Below are 20,988 nucleotides of genomic sequence, written 5' to 3' on the forward strand. Positions count from 1 at the left end.
CAAGGAAAAATCTAATGTTCTAATAGTTTGGTTGAGAGAGGAAGTTTTTACAGCGTTTATTATAAAAATTATTATATATGTATATATAATTCATACACTAGATGTTATATATAATGCTGTAAATCATGAAAAGACGCAAAAGTATACTTGAAGTGCCTATTTTTGAGATGGGCCAACCAATCGCAATCTAGCGAGCGTCCAGTATCTTCAATTATTACTGCTTAAAAGTGAATTTGATTAATTTGTATGTACGTAGTATTATTATAAAAAAAAATTATGACTCTCGCGCGCCGAATTACGTGAATCTGAAGGAGGATTATTGTTCGGAAAAATCACAAACGAGATGTAGATCTCGATAATCATAAAGATTGCCCATCCCAAACTTAATACTACGGTACAAATCGGCCTGTATCTCGGCCGTTTTATATTTACAAGCGGACGGCATGACATTTCCTCTTTGATGTCGATCTTCTCCGCATTTTACGAGCACGAAATTACGATTTTAAATCATCTTTTTCCTTCCCATGCCCTTCTCCCCCTTTTTTCCTCAATTAAAATCATCGGTAGTGACATCCTCAGTGACGATGGGTTACACGCCAATCGTCACAACAATGGTCCCTAAGATCCCGAAGACGCGCGCTCAGCGAGATGCCCATCGCAGCATTGGTCCCCTTGGTCATCCAGGATGTCGCTAGTGACCGTGATGGATATGCCCAATGACCATTAGGATATCCTCTTGGCAATGGGCATCAGCAATGGGATCGGCTCCTTAGGTAGGCGGTATAGGCATTTAGCGTTTCGGCCACTTATTCATGCTCTTAAAACGCGGAAACGATCGGGCGGCAAAATATCATGACGACTTTATTAGTTTTCATTCGGTATATTAGAAAGACTCTGCGCGTCAGAAATATTTTAATTAATTAATTAATTTTACTTTGTCGATTCGGATATTGCTTGTCTATGGCGTCGCCGTGTACTTTCCCTTTCTCTATCGTACTAATAAAGATACGACAGACTTGCCTATGCGGCGCGGTCAGCGAAGATCTACACGTGCCTATTTACGGCAAGTAAATAGGCGAGATAAGTAAGTAGGCGTTGGAGGAGAGGCGCAATAGGCCGCGGTGACATTTGCGCGCGTTTTCTTCTATTATCGAATAAATCGCATTGCGGTAAAAGTTAAGAGTGCGTAAAAATCGATATTCTCGAAAGGATCATAAGAAACACACGGTTCGTTTATATGTATTACGTCCTTCGTCCTTTGTATTTCGATCAACATGGTTGACCGTTAGCACACTCATCTCTCATGGATAATACTAAATCAGTAATTTAATTCGTAAAAATTGAATCGATAAGATATTGATCTAATCGGTAGAAGTCCTTGTCGAGGATTGGCATAATAAGAAAGAGGTTTCATTTATATTATTAGGAAGCGAACAATTGAAAACTGGTCTGTGGCAGTATCGCCCTCGATCTTGAAATTGTCTTATCTGGATTATCGTGAAGCCTTATCTTTATCGCGATCGTGTCCGTTCGAGATGTTAATATTAATCCAGACAGCCCATCGCAATGTTAATCTTTATTAAGGTGCACATTAAATAAATGTAACATAAAGCGGGGATAAAAATACAAATATAAAAACTGCACAAAAGTTAAAGCGCAGATTTTCTTTGTATTAAAATACCATAAATAATTGAGAATGTATATAAATTTGTCAAATAATCATGTTGGGAAATTCCTTCTGCTCTTGATTTATATATAATTGAACTCATTCGATCTGCAATATAATATAACATTATAAGCCACGATAACGAAACAATGCAAAGCAATAATTGCAATTAATTAAAAACAATTTCTGTAAATACATCCTTCCCGATTTGTAATATTAGGACGGATTTTTGCGGCTGTAAAGTGCGATATTACAGAGATTTGCCCCATAAAAAGCTGATGGCGTATTAAAATCATATTTATACGATTGAGTGAACGTCCGATTTCATTTGTTTGCCGTCGCGCTATTTTACTTCGCGATTCGTGAATAGCGTGGAGAAGAAAATTTGTCAAATTCAAATTCGTGATTCGTTATTCGCGCTAATTCGTCAGTGGAACGGTTTTTCGACGAAATCAAAGAACGTGTCATCGCGAATCGGTACGTAGTAACGATAAAGTACACTGTTCGCGTGCGAAAAGTCCGCGAATAACGAATTTTCAATAAATTACTACACGAATCACGAGTCGCGAATACATAGTTTAGCGTCCAGCTTTACGGTGATGCCGATAAGCGGTCGTCGATCTCTCGCTGTTTTTCTCCGCACGTTTTCAGGCACGCTTCAGGTATTAATGCCGTATTCTCGTTAAGCCATCCTACGGTGTATAATTTCCTGCATAATTAGCTCGCACGTCGCTGTGCCTGCTCCGACGCATTTAGGTAGACATAGACACCTCCGTGCCTTGACCGGGACACGCATGATTTCTGTATGTTTGGTACGGTACATTATTTCGTGCCTCGTTTCCTTGAATGTATCAATTAAAACGTTGGCAACAGAGTTATATGACTGACTGGTAGCAAAGTAAACAATTGTGTTTCAAGTCAGACGCATCGCGACCAGTTTCCTTCATTGCTGAATTTAGATACAAACGCTATCGTTTATTGAGTTTATTCGTATTTTTAATAAGCAAACTGCCCGCAGTATGACAACAGATTGGCAGCAGATTTGCTCAGATATTACAATAGAGCCGATATTATTCTATGCATTAAACTATAAGTGTTTCGCCACGGCAGAGCTTGCTGATACAATCTGACAATTGTAGACTGAATTCGTCATTTCGTAAATTTTTTAATGGAATACATCATTTAAATTACGAACCGACAGATTCTGCTCGGTTTCTGCAGTCAATCTGTCCATTATATATTCTATTAGCAGATTCTGTTACATTTCTGCTGACATTCTATCGACAAAATTTGTGGTAGACACTTTCAAAATCTGTTCTCAAACAGATTTGGCTATCCCAATTTGTTGACGCTTCTTCATTACACGTTATGAGCGTCACAATGCAACCGATTCATCAGCTTCGGTGTGATGACTGCATACAGCGCTTCGAGCAATGTACGTACAATGCATCGATCAAAACAAGAGGAAGAAGGCACGAAAATGATGCACCGCGTGAGGACGGCTTTATCTCTGATAGCTCTCGACGTTCCTTTCGATCGCAGGCGACGTACAACGACGGTTTTATCGTCGGCAACAGGAGCGCGATTCTTGCATGCGTCATGTACAGGCGGTTTGCGGTGCGACTGGTAAATATTCGGAAATGTAAAAAAAAAAATAACGGACGATACCGTGACCCGCGCATTGATGACGCCCGATGTTTTCCCCGCCGATGAGATAGTAATTTTTGCACTTTGCGTATCGTGTTTGTAAGCATATATTGCTACGCGAATATTATAATTCGCTCGATACTTGGTGCGCGATATTTTATGTTTTTGATTTATCGCGCGACACCCCTTTTTATCACCTCCAAGTATTTACACTGGGACCTACGTCGCTGTACCATATGTCACGTGTTGGACGAAAGTCTAGCTTGAAGAAACCGCATCGGACGCGATAAAAGTGTACTGGCAGCTTTCATTATATCCCCCCTTTATTTTCCTTTTCCGCGAGCATTTATCATCGGCATGCGACATTGCACATTCCTAAGAAACTTGGCATTTATCATCGAGTTGACGAGATTAAGCGGAATGTCAATAATATCGTTACAGTATACTAGGAAAACTCCCACGCGCAAAAATGGATCTGACTTATTCTTCATTTGAAAGGGAAGTTATAAATAAACGATAACAGATAATTAACCCTATGTTACTCGCGCGTAAAATACAGCCTTAGAAATCTACTAAACTTGCAGAGTAAAAACTTTTTTTATTGATCTTGATTTATGATTTTTATTGATTGATGACTTTTTGATTGATGATGAATGTTGCAACAATAAATTGTTTCGCAATTAAGGAGGAATTTTCGCACTTGTCTTCAGAAGACATGTAGAATATTATCGACTTTTATTTAACTGTAAATTATCAAAAGAGAACAATGAAAATTGAGATATAATGTTGGGTAATAAAATACACCCCGCGCGAGTAATTACGTTAAAAAAACCGCATGAGTAATGTACAGGGTTAATTTTAATTCGAGAGAGATTTGATCTTGGCGTACACACAATCGCAAAGAAAAGATTTTGTCGAAGCCTTTGGTCGAAACTAATTTAATAAATTAACTGTAGATTCTACACATCCCAGAGTGTGTACGATTCTTTTGGGTTTGTATACATTTCGATATACGGATTCGTACCATTTTTACGGGAGCGAGAAATTTTCTCACGATCGTACACTTGAGCAATGTTCCGAGTGATCGGTGAAACGGCCGCGCTTGTGTGGTTGGCACGAATCGCATCCGCTGGTGACTCTCCGTCATTTTGGCATAAGGGAACGGCAAGATGAGTCGAAAGGATATTGCTCAGGGGCAACGATATACCGCGCACAAAGGTATAATCGTAGATTATTACAAACCTTGCCTCTCTCTTCGAGATAAATCTTTCCTCAGAAATATGTCTCACTTTACGGCGAAGCAAAGCGAAAAACTATCATGCGCGATAAACAAACAGACGTTCTCTTGACAGAAATGGTCGTCTAGTGAAGTAAAGAGATCTTTTGTACATAGTGTCCAGCTCTTCAAAGATCCCTCGGTAAAACCTGTCATGTTGCAGAATTTATATATGTCGGATTCGACCGAGTTTGCGATATTTAGCGAAAATATTTCGAGTGTAGCCACTAAGAAATTGATTACCTCTAAAGAATCAGTCCGGGACTGAATCAGACTTTGAATTGAAAATGTCGTTCCGATTCACTTTCACGAATCGCTCGTTCTCAATTTGTTCTACTGAATCGAACTCGATTATCGGAATCGTCAGCTATCGATTATTCCGCAATTACTCTTTGTATAATTTATTCTTCAACCGCATTCGTCCTTTAGTATACAGTACCTATATTCTGAAAACAAGCGCGAAGTATTCTTTGTAAGAGCGAAAAAGTCCGTGGCTATGTATTTTATTGAAAACTTGCGCATACTGCGTATCGCGCGCGTATCTCTTATTGTTAATATAACGCAATTGTTTCTCGATTCTCAAACAAACTAGAAAAAGGAGAGATGGAGAAAGAGAAGCGGAGGTAAATTGATGGATAAAACGCGAAGAATCAAGCGCAACAGCGTGTAGCTGAAAGAAATACGTATTAGACGTCGAACTTGATGGAGCGAAATGTTAATCGCGTTAAGGACGAAGAATATTTGGTAGAGCACTTAAAACGTAGCGCTGCTCATAGCATATCATCCTTGATAAAATCCTTACGACCTACGACAAAACTTTTTAGATAATCGACGTGCGTGCTATATCGTCCGAATTTAATTGTCCGCAAATCGCTCTTACTCGACCAATGAATGGCAGAAAGAATGTAGTTCGATGGACTCGCGACACTGCCGAATTCCTGATTACTTACTACGAGTGTAGCAAATGGGATCATTAACGCTAAGAATAATGAACACTTGGAATCGCGAATGGAAATCTCCCCGATGGGATAGAGTCTCTCCTGACAGAGGGAGATTAGAGAGAAATTTACGGCTCGGTGTGATCGGGGACAAGTGTGACCGTTCCCGCGGAGATGCTTTCGCGAAAGCGCGCGACACTGTCAACGGAGACAGGTGAGGTCCTTACGATGAAACACGTCGCGTTTATCATCTACGTATCTACGAGTGTCCACGAGCGTGACGTACGAGAGATACAAATCGGTGCGTGAAGTACGCGGGGGTACCCCCCCGAGAGTGAATGCTCTCGCCGTCGCCGAGGGGCGGCGAGCCTCCGGAGATGGATTTCATTCGTAATTGTAAATATTGTCGTGTCGACTCGTGGTCGTGTGTGCATTCGACCCGCACCGGGTCGCGACCAAAATGAAAAGCGGGGACGCGAAAACGAGAGTCGCATCCGTGTCGGTCCTTGGCCACCCAAGTTGCGATCGGTATCGGGCAACCAATATGGAGCAATGAGACGGTTCGTCGTCCGCGTGCGGTTTCACTGTATCTCGCAGAACGGCATCTTGCCGTTGTTCACCTCCTTGGTCTGCTCCTGATCCTGACTGTTGCCGCCCTCGCTCTTCGGACTGCCCGCCTCTTCCACGGAACCCCCACCGCTGCCGTGGGGGCACATCGATTGTCATCTAAGCGCCAGAGTGGATATCATCGGCGGTCGGGACGGTTTGTTGTCAAGAATCCTTTCGATCTCGCTCATTATGTTCGCGTTCAATTTCGGGATAAGCTGGAAATATCGTGAATTCGTTTTATTATTTGCCACTATATACATTCGATTCCTGATATTTTCTAATCGCACGGAATTACTTCATCAATCACACATTTTACTAGATTACGAATTAAAAACCGATAATTTTGTATGATTTACAGAGGGTGATAAAACACAATCATGAATCGATCAACACTTTTGACTTTTAACTATTTTATTTTTCGCGTTATCAAGGTATCAATTTTATAATTAAACTCTTTGCGGTCGAAGTTCGGGATATTTCCGGCAAAGCACTTTTACCTTTCTAATCGTAAGCCAGGATATTCCCGGCAAAGCACTTTCTAGTCGGAATATATTCCCGACACGAGCGGCGTTTATTTAGGTAGCCCAGCACGATGCAGTTTATCTTATCGTACTTTACACCCACGTTTATGCGTTATATAAAATGAACATGATATGTCTGTCAGATTTTAGATCCTTTATCCGTAGCATAAAGGAGTTAGTTCTCTGGCGAATGCACAACGGGAAATAGAAAGATTCTCGTAGAGAAAGTTTTAGTTTTGACATTAATGTTCTGTTATTATTATTCATATTATCTCTTTATTATTATTATTACATATTTTTGTTGTAATATTTTGCAAATTGTTGTCCCGAAATGGTTAAAAAAAAAACAAGACGGCAAGAGCGCAGTGAAATTGAGGATATATCTAATTGTGAGTAGTGATAATGATAAAAATATGATAAAAAATATTGGTAAAATTAATTTTATAGCTTTTTTTTTACCAATAATTGAGCCTGTGTCTCCCGTGGTGCAAATGAAAATAATTCCGATCAACGGGATACATGCTAAAAAGTATTACGGCCGCAAAGAGTTAAAAGTATTCGATCACTCTAATCGAAGGAGGACATTTTAAAACCTTCATTCGTTTACGCTACGCCATTCAAAACAAGCAAAGGCAGTGAAATCAGTTAAAATCTATCGATAAGCGAAACGATTTATGTACGACTTTCGACATTACGTTATCTGTAGGAAAACTACAAGTACGTCATTTAATCTTACGCGATATATCGTCTCAAATATAGCATGGGGCAAACAACCTTCCGCGAGAGACAAACAGCTTGATCGTTACCTGTAAGCTTTGGAGACTCTCATACAATTGATCTATATTGGATGCACCGAGCAGAAGGCACTGAACACTTTCATTCTTTAAAGACCACGCGATGGCCAATTGCCCGAAAGAGCACCCCAGTCTTTCGGCAAGAGCGCATACGTCCCGCAATTTGTCCGAGTATTTCCGAGTCTCCTCGTCTGCAGATTTGTCTTTCCATGCGTACTCCTGCGTCACAAAAATAATCATTAGCGCGCTTAAAAGGACAAGTGCACAGTTCACGAATCGTGTCTCTGCATCATTATGACACTTTTTGTAAAATTATCATTCAAAGACAATGAGAGGACTGGCCTTGCACTTTGCTTATTGTTATTAGAAATAACAATAAATTAATGTACCGTAATCGATAGATTTAAATCTCACAATCAGAATAACTATATGGAAAGAATAAATATAGGAAAAGAAATATATGGTTTTGTTGAGGTATCTAAAAGTTTAGCTAGATATATACAGTTCTAAAACTAATTTTGTTGGACCATCTTTCTCAAAATAATTGTGTCAGACGCTCAAGCTGGTTGCTTGAGAGAAAAAGCTTTTTGCAACATTATCATCATGCTTGAACGTTTTACATAATTATTTTGATGGTCCACCAAATTTATTTTCACATCTGTATCTAGTTAAATTTTTAGATACTTGGACAAAATCGTTCTTTCCGTGTATAGACAAAATATGTTTATCTTTAATGATTATGTTTGCGACTATTTTTTTTATGCGTAAACGTGTTGTTTCTATAAATATATTACTCGCATACCTCTTTATACAAAGATTGAGTTTCATCCTCCGTCCAACTGAATGAGGAGTATTTGTTCTGAAATCATAAAGGTTATTCTTTGTTTCGATATCATTTTCGATTTATAGATACTTTTCGTTTCGGTTTTTTTTCTTTAATGGCTTGCTATATTTTTGTGACAATCTTATTTAGTTGTTTAATTTATTAAAATAATATAATTTTATTTCTCTCGGAATAATAGTATAAAATAATAACATTACAGTGATTTATGTAAATGCTTCTTCGATAAAAAATAAGATAAATTTCGTTCATCAAATAAATATTAAAAATAATTATACATATTTTAAATACTTACTTTATAAGACGATCTCGAGAGGAACGATACTCCGCAATCTTCCGGCTTCGAAGAGACCATCCCTATGGTGACAGTAGACCATGCCATTAAACCAACCCCTGTAAAAAAATTATCAATCGAATTTGTCGATTAAAATATCGTGTTAAAAATTTCTCTTTACGATATATATTTCACGATATCATGTGCTATTAACACATTGATTGCCACAATCGTACAATTATAGGTAACTTTATCTCCGATGCCTGATATTTTCATATCAGCACGTTATTTTAATATGCTACTTAATTATTGTGTGTGTATATATTTTTCTTTATCAAAACTCACAATGCAATTTTTGTTTTCCTCGCCAAAAAACCGAATAGCTGATGTTTATTTATAAATCACCAAATATGAGTTAACTTGGCAATCAATGTGTTAAAAATAAAAGATAGTGGATTAATTACCAATTTTGTTATATAATTCTGGCATATAGAGTTCGGGTTTCTCTCTATAAAACAGATGATACTCCGCTTGCTCGACGATCGGCGTCACGCAATTAAATTGCCGACAATTCGTATATGCTTCCATAATCTCCACGGGTGACCATCGCGATGTACCCCAGTACATCACCCAACCTTTGCTTATAACATAATTCATCGCGCGAACGATTTCTGAAATGTAAGATTACGCGAATACGTGAGATACAAAGAACACAAACGAAATTTTCTTATCGTGACAAAATTGCCAGGTATAACATGGATAAATGATGCGAGATCGATGCGATAAATCTCTCTATTTTACGGTGAGATAACATCTATTAAGAAAACAAGAGAGCGGAAGTGTGTTTCAAAGCGTGTGAGGATAAAGGTAAAATAGCTATAGAATATAGATAGTTCTCTTGCATACATTTTTCGCATAATATAAAGCATACATTAACGTGATACGTAAACACAAGACGTTTATTCACAACAAGAAAATAAATATAAAAATATATATATATAAATATATATGTATATATTATATGTACATATAGCATGTAGAATACATATGCTTTTGCAACAATGACTTCCCATTTTCGCTATAAAAGTACCGAATATAGAAAGAAGCATACGGTAACTATTACGGCACAATGCAACTGCCAAACATCAAATCGTCACCATAGTGGATATTCTTTATAACTTCGTTATTATAGTTTCTTCGAGTTTTATCATGGACTAAGAAGATCGTTTGTCTTTTAAGAAATTGTATTGCGTCATGCAATGTCTGAAACTAAATAAATCATTGAAATTTGAGTCAATACCGATAAAAAATGTGTCAATATTTTTATAATTATATTTTATAATTATAAAGTAACTATTCTCATTCTATAATAAATGCATTGCATAACACTACTCGATGGATCCATGTCTCTTAAATATGAAATAATAATAATATATCTTAAAATATCAATCCATCGCACGTAATATAAGCTAATGATATCTTTTTATAGCTTGAAGAGTTTTATATTTAACTTGCGCGACGCGACCGTGATAAATAATTTTACCTTTATCCAAAGAAAGCAAAATTTACTGCAAAATGAATATTCTAAATGGGAAACTACTTTCAAATCGATTATTATAATATTGATGAAAAATGAGATGGTTTAAGCTCTTAATATTGAAATTAATAGAAAGTCTAATGAAAATCATCAACTATTTATAATAGTAATCGATCATAAATTTATTTTTTAATTAAAATTAAATAAAGATTATTGAGAAGGTCAGTTATCTGGAAGTAATTGAAACAAATATTAAAAGCGTAACAAATCTAATAAAGGATCAAAAAGCAGCACTCTGATAACACGATAATGTGTTTTTTTAAATTTCTAATCTTAATGTCAACTTCTCGATAAGAGAGAAGTTCTCTTCTCATTAAATAATCATCTCTCTTCGCCTTCCTACAGCATAAACAATAAAAATGTGTCTCTTTTTATCTACTCATGCTAAATTGTGCGTTATCGTGACGGGCATCTTCATGTAAAAGTTATTGTCGGAAATTACAGTATATCACAGTATCGTATAGCACGCTTTTGTGCAGTGAAGTGCCGGTAAGTGTTTGAACGATGGAATGGAGACGAGGAAGAGAGAAAGAGAGAGAAAGAGAGAAAGAGAGAGGATTCGAATCTCTGAATATTACTCGTAAGAGAATGAGGAATTGGAAAGTTACCTTCCATCGGACACATTGGATCGACTTTGTGGATCATGACAATGTCGATGTACGACAGTTGCAGCCTGACGAGCGAAGCTTGCACGGACTCGATAATGTGTTTCCGCGATAGCCCGCGACCCTCGGTCCTATTCAAGAATAGGCAGATATTATCAATCTTATTAGGCGCTGCAAACGGAATTAAATAGCAGTTGGGATCATAAGAGACAGATGAGGAATGTGTGCGGCGGCGCGCGTTAACGGCAGAGTCTCCTCGCTTTCCCTCGTTACACGGTGCGCGTTATCGAACACGAACCGAAAACAACAACGGCGAATAACGACGGCCCGATGCACGGGAAACCTAGTTATCGATCCACGCGTCAAGGCGAGAAGCCTCATATTCGTGCCGTCCACTTGATATTAAACGAGGCCGTTTCGCATCGAGATTCGCTTCTGGCACGATATATATGTTCGCCCTATCGGGTTCTACAATCCTAAAAATAAATGCGGCGTAATCTTACGGACACCTGGAGCACAACCGTTCACCGACTAATTATTTATTTATCGATGACACGCCGCCGTTTCGTAATTCCGCGCGTAAAAAAAGTGTTCTTGAGGAAAGGTTTCTGTCCTTTTCTTTCTGTATCTATCGATACCAGGGGCATGCGATGTATATATGATTGACAAATACGATACGTGATAAGGTATCAATAACCTTCGAGTTTATTAATGACTGGCAGGTTTCTCTTTATCGCGACGCGAAAAGAATTCAGCTCTGCGAGCTCGAAACCGAGGATTGGTTTTAAGATATAGTCTCCCTTATTTCATAATGACTGTGAAATCATAGGAAAAAAAACATTTCGAAGATTTTAAGATTTAAAAAAGAAAACCTTGTCGATTTTTTTGTTTTTTCAATTTTTCTACTTTTACGGTTTGGTACAAGCATTACGCACAGTGTCTAAGCATCTCATGCTTAGTGTACACAGAATACGCTATTATAAGCCCAGCCAGAAATGATTAGTCCATCGATAAATCGACGTCGAACGCTGACGGTTGATATTCTTGTCATCTTCGACCTCATCATAATTGTTCTTGCGTCAATTGAACAATTGCGAATATTTCTATAAGATTTATATTTTCTTTCGGCCAATTCTACATCAAAAGCATAGTATATGTAGGTATTGGCCGAAAGACAACAAAAATCTATAGAAATATTCGTAATCGCTTAATTAACGTAAAAACACTTGCGTTAAAGTCAAAGTTGACAAAAATGTCAACCGGTACTCGACATCGACCATTCACCGAATCGATGTCGATTCGACTAATCATCTCCGGCCGGCGAGGGCACGCGAAGGATAAAGTTCGCAGGCCGATGGGCGAATAAGTTCGATTACACTGAAGCCATCGATCGAGAAGCACACACGTCTAAAGAAAGAAAGAAAGAAAGATAAGATAAGATAAGAAAATAAAAGAAAGAAAGGAAAAGAAAGTAGAAGAAAGAAAAGGAAAGGAAAAAGACCGCGCTTTCGCGTGCAGTAGCGTTACAACATCGAGAGCCACCGAGAGCACGTCGAGAGCCACTACCAGCTCCACTATATCATCAATGCTCGCTAAACACCACCATCAATGACGACGACGACGACGATGACGGGCGACGAACGCCATCAATGACACCGAGACACGCGCGACAAACACCTGGACGGGCGCTCTACTCACTTGGTGTTCCAGTAAATTTTCGTCGTGACGACGTAGCTGGAACGGTTCCAGGCGCGCCTCAGCAGGATACGGCCGAACTGGATCTCGGCGCGGTGACCGCTGTGCGCCTCGCTCAGGTCGAACACATTAATCCCGCTATCGTAGGCGAGGCCCACGACGGCCTCCGCGGTCTCCTCGCAGCCGCAGCCGAAGGTGGTCCACGTTCCTGCGTCCCATAAAAGCAAATCAAGCGACATCGGCGACCTGCCGCGCGCTTCGTCTTCCGGCGGACCGCGTGACCGAAATCGCGACGGTCGCAACCGTCAGGCTTGCCCGAGCTTTAACAGTTATCGGCACATTCGACTCGTCTATCTCAAAATAAAACGCTATTCCACCGGAAGATAAGACACTGGCACAAGGCCAGCACGGAAAATAAACTCGTAGGCCCGCAAGAAATGACAGTATTATTACTGCGCTTTTTTATTACATCGAAGGATAAGAATAATGATAATGGTAGTATATATAATGATTATAGCGATGAGCTGTCAAATTACCGTTGTCAATTATGAATTAAGCTTAAACTACGGAGTTTCGTGTTGCCAGCTCAGCCGTCTAAACTCATTTCTTGAGTCTTTAAAGTCTGTTAAGTCTAATTCTACGCCACGTACCCTACTAGCAAATTGTTTTAGATTCACGTTTCAAGGATATCCGGCCGGCCCTGCTGGTGCAAGAATGTCGCAAAAGAAACTTTTGCTTTACATTGAAAGACAACGGCTGAGAAACAACTATATGAGAAACGGATAAAATGATATATTAAGGGAAATTTTATCGATTTGAATGATTATGACATATTATCAAAGACCCTAGCTCTGAACGATACTCAAGAAATTTTAGCCGTCGCTCGTTATCTATTAAACAGTTATTAATATCAATGTAATCACTCTTTTCGATATTTCAAACGTGAGGCAATGTACATTTCTCTCCTTTTAAACCTTCGACTTTATATTAGAAAATAAAAGAGACAATTAAAATAAATTAAATACAATTATTTATTTTAAAAATATGTATCCGTATGTTCGGATATCGGATACATATTTGCTATAATATTGAAAATAGCATTCGTTCACGTTTTCCGTCTTTCTGCACCACTATTCTGAAAAAATGCTAATCTAACCCAAATCTAATTTTAATTTCAAATCAGAAATAGATTTGGATTAAGTTGGAATTTTTTCGATGTGAGTGGAGGAACGGAGTCCGAGCATTTACTTAAATATGTGTAATATATTCAAATAACATAGAATTTATATTAGCATTTATAAAGCATAAATTATAACATTCAACATATGTTTGTATGGTTCATTTTATTTGGATATAATTTTTTAATAAGTAACGAACGATGGTAAACTCTTTTGCAAGTTGGTAGACAATATATACCAAGGTCATTGAAATCAATGAGGTCGCCGCTAATATGTAGTTTTACCGAGAAACAACAAGTGAGAACGGTCGTGGAATAATTTATGAAACTAGAACAACAAAGTAACATCGTGAAAATAAGCTCTTTTTTGCTTTAAAAAATTAATGTACATTTGTGAAATGTGCAAAAAAGAGTGTGAGATGTTCACGTTTTTGTTTCTACTAATGTGAGCATAGGCGAATCCTTTTAAAGGATTATCCTTTTAAAGCTTGTTAGTTTAAATTTGCTTTTTATAACATTACGTAACTTTATTGTATCATAAACATTTCTTTTTTTGTAAAAAAAGAAAAATATATAGCACCACTTCTTTTAAATTTTGAAGAAAATGTCTATAAAAAATTATAAGTGGACGCAACGGTAGAAAAATGAGTAATTTGAAGCGTTTATTCTTGAATCACATGTGCAGCGATTACATGTGTATATATTTGCGTAGGCAAGTCATGTGAATTGCGTGTACTGGTCGAGCTATCGAGCACAAACGATCAGCTATAGGTCACAGTGCATCGTACATATTGTATATATCCGCATCCGCGGCGAAGCCGTATGTCCGGCCGGGAGAGCAGACGTTGCGAAATAAATAATGAAAACGTGAAAACGTGAAATCCGACGTTCGGGGCGATGTGACCGCGAGTGATAAAAATTCGAGATAACCGGTGAGACGGAACCATGCGCTTCCGGGATCGATTCGGTCGGCGGGTAGTATCGCGCGAGTACGACCGCAGGAGAAACGAGGGCGAGGTATCTAAGGGTGATATATCGTCTTCGAAGGGAGGAAAGCGTTCACGCGGCGCTCCGAGATCACGGAGAAGACGACTCTCTGGGAGATAAGTGGGAAAATACATTCAGCGTACCTAATCCAACATTGGAAACACGTAGACCGCTTTTGCCCAAGTTGCGGTAGCGAATACCTGGCGAGGGATGCTGCAAACGTTGCGCTTGTGCGGCAATGCAGCTAGTTAGTAGCTGTTCTTTCGTTCCGGTCGTGTTGCTGCAGTGCACGCCCGAGTCTACGCCGCCACCACCGCCGCCGCCTCCGCCTCCGCCGCCGCCGCCGCCGCCGCCGCCGCCGTTGAACTCTTCCATGCAATCCAAACTCGCTATGGGTGCACGGCAGCTGCGCATACAAGGTGCAAGAGTTATCGCGTATCGATGTCGATATACGTCGCCGTGTCGTGCATCCCGTGTAACTATATCGGTCGATTGGGACGTCTCGAGAGGACCCCGGATGCCCGGTCAGAGATTCTCTCTTAGACACTTCGCAACCGAGGCTGCGATTACTATCTGTCGTTGGGGTTTTCTCGTTTTTTAAAAGTCTTTTCTCTCAATTTTCTCACTTCGAAATGTAATGTTAGATATGTCTCGATAATTTAATATCGAGTTAAATGTTTGCTGATGAAACGAACGCGAATTGAGAAACTGATTGAATCGCAAGGTTTTCGTAGTCTACATCGTCGAGAATCCATCTCTCGCTGGAACTTTGCAATTTTCAAACTTAAATAATTACTTACATAACGTCTAGAATTAAATAAAAACGATAATCGATTCGTTTATAAAGAATTCTTACAAATGGAACTCGAGCCAACACGAGTTGCCGAGCATAGATGTTAAGTAATTTTATTTATTAAACAATTCCGTACTATATTATTGTTGATAAGACAATTGTCGCATATTTTAGTTTATCCTTCTGTTGACAATCAACAATTACGAGAGAACCTTCAGTTGCTCCCGTATTATTAATAACACTACTTTGTCTTATAACTGTGTTACACCTGTTCATTATAACTTTGGTTTTCAAAGATTTTCGATATTTCTGACTAATATTAAGTGAGCACTGCTTAGAAAGATTTTTAAGTCTTAATCTGAATAAGGATTAGAACTCATTTGTTCCGCAGATCCAATGAAATTTGTCAAAAAAGAACGTAAAGCTCATTAGCAATCTTTACAAGCGATTCTCGCACGTTGTATTTTATGTTTGTGTGTGTGAAATCATTATTCATGTATATCTATTAATATACTAATCTCAGTTGTTTTCTTATCGAGTGCGAAAACGTATAAGCATTATTATTAACACGTTGTAACTTAGTATGAAAATACTAAATATGTAATGATTATAAAGGTTAATTGATTGCCAGCTTAATACTACGGTCGCAGATAAGAATCGTCTGGCCGGTCGACCTTCTCGGCTGTCTGCACACCGACTTGGCCAAAATTCAAACATGAATAATTGAGAAATGTGCAGACATCAGTCGTGAGTGTGGTGGCCGATGTTGAAACGTTACTCGTCCGTGTAATTCAAATATTTTGAGGCGTGTAATTTTATGATTTATTAAATTTTGATCTAAAATTTACTAAAATGTCTCCGTTTGTTAGCATTGTTTATGTCTCAGTCTTTCGCATAAAGCTCCATTACATCAATAACGCGGATTAAGTAAGTCCGGTTCAGCGATTTGTTCTCTCTCTCTCTCTCTCTCTCTCTCTCTCTCTCTCTCTCTCTCTCTCTCTCTCTCTCTCTCTCTCTCTCTCTCTCTTTCTCTCTTTTCTCTCCCGTCTCAGATTAGAGCTTTATACACACGACATAAACCCGGAGAAGAGAAACTTATCGCGGCCAAAGTTAGCCTACAAGTGACGTTGGTGCAACCAAGTCTAAGTAAGCTAACACACCCCAGTGCTCTCGCAGCTCGCTCGAGTTGAGGAAAACGAGGGAGTGCGGGGGCAATCGAGCGTCATCAGACACCGACGCGGACGTCCGTCGTCGGTCGCACATCCTCTCGTCGAGTTACTCGCGTTTGAATTTCCCTCGAGCTCGATCGGTCGATCGTTCGCGAGCGCAACGTTCCAAGAACATCTGGGAACGTCGGAGACGGGCGCGCTTGCTACGTCTGTGCCCCTTTAAAAGCTAAAACTACCCACTGCGAGTCCGCCACCGCGATGTGGGTCACCGGCGCGCAAGGGACGAAGGAGAGCGTGGGAGGGGGGGGGGAGGGAGAGGAGGAGAGGCGATAGGTCTCGGGTCGGGGAATATCGCTTCTCGCTCGAGTGCCCGGTGTATCGCGTACACCGATCACTTTGCCCCGACAGTACCTAGACGCGATTACTTTTGTGAATTAGCCGCGTTTAATAATTAAAGCCGAAATATTCTCGATAATCCGCTTGTTGGAGCGAGTCGTGGAACGGCGATTCGATCGATGTAATAGCATTAAGCGGAAACGGAATGTATAGTAGGCTCATGCGATTTGTTTGGAAAGCAATTGAACAACGGGGATGAAAAATTAACGCGCGCGCGCGCGTGGGCGGACGGGCGTTTTAATTCTCTAGGAATCTTCATCTTATTAATCGCGCGTGGATTGAAGTTACATGTAATAAATTCCTCGATCGATACATCCCAGTATCTCGAGCCGGAACACTATTTTATCGGAGATAAAAGCCTCCTCGAATCTGTCAGACTCGAGAGAAGGGTTGAAATTGAAATTCTTTACATTGAATTTAAAAAGGATATTTATCAGCGTCGAAAGTTACATCGATCGAGAAAGGCCAAGACCCATATGGTCGCGTCGTGACGATTATAATTAACAATCATGACCAGTTGGGTCGAATAAAAAAATCTTTATTGAAATTATTCGTTTCTCGCGTGCGCCGCGCGAAATTAAGGAGAGGGTTCTTCGGGTAGGGCAACTTTAATCGAAACCCGCACGATATTTCGCAGGTATCCCACATCGCCGTAACATCGTTCGTTCGGCAATCAGCAGGGGGTCGATTGTGTATCTGGGAAACGAGGTGAAAATTACAAGAGTGAGGAAACCCGCTATAGTATCTACAATTTCATTCGTCGAAATCTGTTCACTCTCATAGATTTCACCTCCAAGCTACACCAATCGACCCCCTGCAGGTTGCCTGGCTTGCTTTTTCGTTCCTGTCGCGAACCAGCCTCTGCCTCGCGATTCGCGGCTGGACGCGACATTCGGCGACGAGCGCGGAGTCGTGGACTCCGACTACTCCGACTACGTTCGCCGTTAACATACGTACCGATAAATTGTAGGCAGTGGATAAGAATCGTCGTCCTCCATACTGCTGTTCGTGTTCGCGTTGTTGTTCGTGTCATTTCCCGCCGTCGAGGTATTGCCAAGGTTACACAGCATTAATCGCGACATCGTTGACGCGCCGCTGCTCGTGGAACGTTTTTCAGAGTCTGAATTGGAGAGACACTCTCCAAGGGAGGAAGGGAGGGAGGACGCACGGGGGAGCAGGCCGATATCACGGCGCGGGCACGGTACACGCGTACTTGACTCCTAATGCGGCGATCATGACCCGTTGTGCCCGAGATGTGCCTTATCGAGATACCTCGAGACTCTATCCTGTGTGTGCGCGCTTTAACGTGCGGTCTCCTCCGTCTCGCCGCCGCTCGTTCCGCGCCCGTTCCCTTCGCTTCGACACTTGGACAGTGCGATCTTCGGCGCGTGGCGAAGAACGTGCATCGCAATCGTATTCCAAAATGCGCGTATATGTACAGGCTAAGATCGATCGAGTCGATTCGAATCAATCTCGCGATTGTTGCACGTACGATGCATGATATAGGCACTGATTAAATTTTCTCTCTTCCTTTCCCCTCCCCCGGGTCGTCGGTCATCAAATCACGCTTAGGCACCACTTTCGAACGGCGTAAACTTCACAGAGAGTTTCTCGCGCTTTAGCGCGGTCGGCACAATCCGCGCTCTCGTTCAGGGGCAGGGGGACAGCGGGGGGGGGGGGAGGGTGACACCAAGCGGTTCCTTCGCGGTTCCTCCGATTCCGCGGATCTCCGCGGATCAGATCGAAACGTCTCGCGAGAGACGGGTTGAGTATGGTCGACGATATGAAGCTGGAGAGAGAGGATATGTGGACACGATCCCCCGCGATCCACCGCCGGCTCGGCCGTCGTGCCGCCAATGCCGGGGAGGGTTAATATATCGAGGATGCCCCGGTGTGTGATTGCGACGATCTCGCGAACTGCGGGCAGGGGGGCTACAGTTTCGCGTTACGATCCATCATCATCGGCCGTCACCCCACGGTCGTGTCGTCGGCACAACGTCACGAGGACCGGTGCTACTCGGTCGCCGGTGCCCGTCGCCGTGCCCGCGGACGTAGACTCCCGTAACGCGCGTGTCGCGGGTCACGTAACTCGTCGCGCGGCGACGATAACGGGCATTATCGGCCGGCCGCGGGTCGGACGCGGGCATAAGTGCGCGCCGCTTGCGGGACGATCGTACGGCGCGGCGCGGCGCGGCAATAACGAGCTTTCATAAAGGAACACACACAAATCTCGAACGGAACATCGGTAAAAATGGGAGAGAGAAATTGTGCTAGAATGAGGGGGAAAAAAGGGGAGAGAGAGAGAGAGAGAGAGAGAAAGTGAGTGAGAAAAAGAAAGAGAGAGAGGGAGAGAGAAAGATAGAAAGAGAGTGAGAGAGAGAGAAAGAGACGGCGAGTGTCGTGCTCCCCGCACGTAGGCAACACTCCGCGCACACCGCTCGACACCCGCTGCCGATTCCCACCTTTCTCCTCTTCGACGGCGGCGGAGCGCGATGCAACCCCCGTGCAACCCTCTCCGATCCCCGTCGCCCCGTCACGATGGTGGCTGCGCGCGGCGCGACCCTTCGCCTCCTCGCTGCGTGCGTGCGTCCGCGCGCGCGCGCGCGATCGCGCGCCTCCTCCGGCTCTCGCGCTAAAAACAGTAAAAACGCGAAATTTGTCGCGGAAGGCGCACGAGGCGGCACGAGTTACGGCATGGGCGCCGTGCGAATTCCCTGCAGCCCCCCCCGGTGTCGTCCGACCTCGACCACGGCACGGCCGTAAGGTAAAATGATCGTTATTTGCATGTGGAGAGACTGGAGAGCCGTGAAGGCGGCTGAGATTCGTGCGATTTTTCACGCGCGCGATTCATCGAACGGTCCAAATTCCGATAAATCGAGCTAGCGCCGAGCGCGACCTTGAATAAGAATTCGGATTGACGTGAGAATGAAGAGAGACATAAAGTGAAAGGGATAGAGATTTCTTTTGATTCTTCGCACGTCGTTTACGAGACTGAAGTGATCGTCGAGTCGAAGATTTCGAAACGGGAAGATTTCACGCGATTCGCCGCACGGCTCCGCGGCATTGTTCTATCGAGCATTATTCCGCCTTCTGCATCGCACGACGACGCATGCGCGCGTTAGGTTTCCTTTTGGCGGAGCTACAGGAACGACGACCGCGGTTTTTCTCTGCGCACCTTCTCTTGTACGTATTGGGCGAACAAGCGTCCCGGTGTCTTCCTTCAAATCACGGGAAACTTTCGGAAAGTTCCCATCTTTCCTCTTTCCGTCACAGTAACGAATGAATGTCGAATATCATCGGCAATTATGATTATTATGAATGGACAGAGATGTTCTAAAAATGTTATTGTACACACAGCAGCGGTACAAACGAAAGAAATCGCCGGAAGGTGATTCTAATACAATTTCAGTTTCGCAAATAATGTTACAATTCAATTACCGTCTTCTCGATGAAAATAGATTAATATAGAACGCAAGTAAGAGCATCGTTGGACTCTACAACTCAAATGTTTATTCACAAAAACCATCTCCGAAAGAAGAATATTTGACGACGGGGAGACGCGTATACGTAACCCGCTATGTTCCGCGCTATCCCTCCCCGCGTCGCTCTTTGTGCGCGCGCGGACACATCCGACACAATCGCGCATACACGAGCACGCACACAAACGGAGGTATAATCGGCGTAGGAAGAAGGGTTTTGTGAATCAACGGTCTCAACGGCAACGCCGCATTGCAGATCCGCCGCGCCGGCCGCGCCGACACGCAACTGACCCCTCCCCCTCCCTCCCACCTCCTCCACCTCCTCCTCCGCCGCCGCCGCCGCCGCCGCCGCCGCAGTTTGTACCCTAAATTACACCCACAGGGAACGCGCACATATGCCTATGCGAATGTATACCGCGACAGAGGCAAATGTGTATACCGATTTGCGAGACGCGCGTCGTTAGTCGCGAGCGATATATCTCGCAGTTTTCGAAGCCTCCCCTCGAGGACAAACTGCAGAGAGA

The 20,988-nt window shown here is 42.1% G+C and overlaps 1 protein-coding gene across 1 annotated transcript; it reads right to left on the reverse strand.

Moving 5' to 3' along the window:
- Positions 1 to 41: 41 nt before the first annotated feature.
- Positions 42 to 19,731, reverse strand: Hk (potassium voltage-gated channel subfamily A regulatory beta subunit hyperkinetic). The gene is made up of 9 exons (XM_071697751.1): positions 17,943 to 19,731; positions 14,771 to 15,033; positions 12,467 to 12,671; positions 10,772 to 10,899; positions 9,031 to 9,237; positions 8,588 to 8,685; positions 8,254 to 8,310; positions 7,464 to 7,670; positions 42 to 6,351 (listed from the first exon to the last, which is right to left on the reverse strand). The coding sequence occupies exons 1-9, from the start codon at positions 18,065 to 18,067 to the stop codon at positions 6,250 to 6,252; spliced, it is 1,392 nt and encodes a 463-aa protein (XP_071553852.1). The 5' UTR covers positions 18,068 to 19,731; the 3' UTR covers positions 42 to 6,249.
- Between the last annotated feature and the right edge of the window lie 1,257 nt (positions 19,732 to 20,988).

Source organism: Temnothorax nylanderi, unplaced genomic scaffold (assembly GCF_030848795.1).
Source record: "Temnothorax nylanderi isolate EJ_2023f unplaced genomic scaffold, tnyl_v1.0 TNYL_tig0013_pilon, whole genome shotgun sequence".
NCBI lineage: Eukaryota > Metazoa > Arthropoda > Insecta > Hymenoptera > Formicidae > Temnothorax > Temnothorax nylanderi.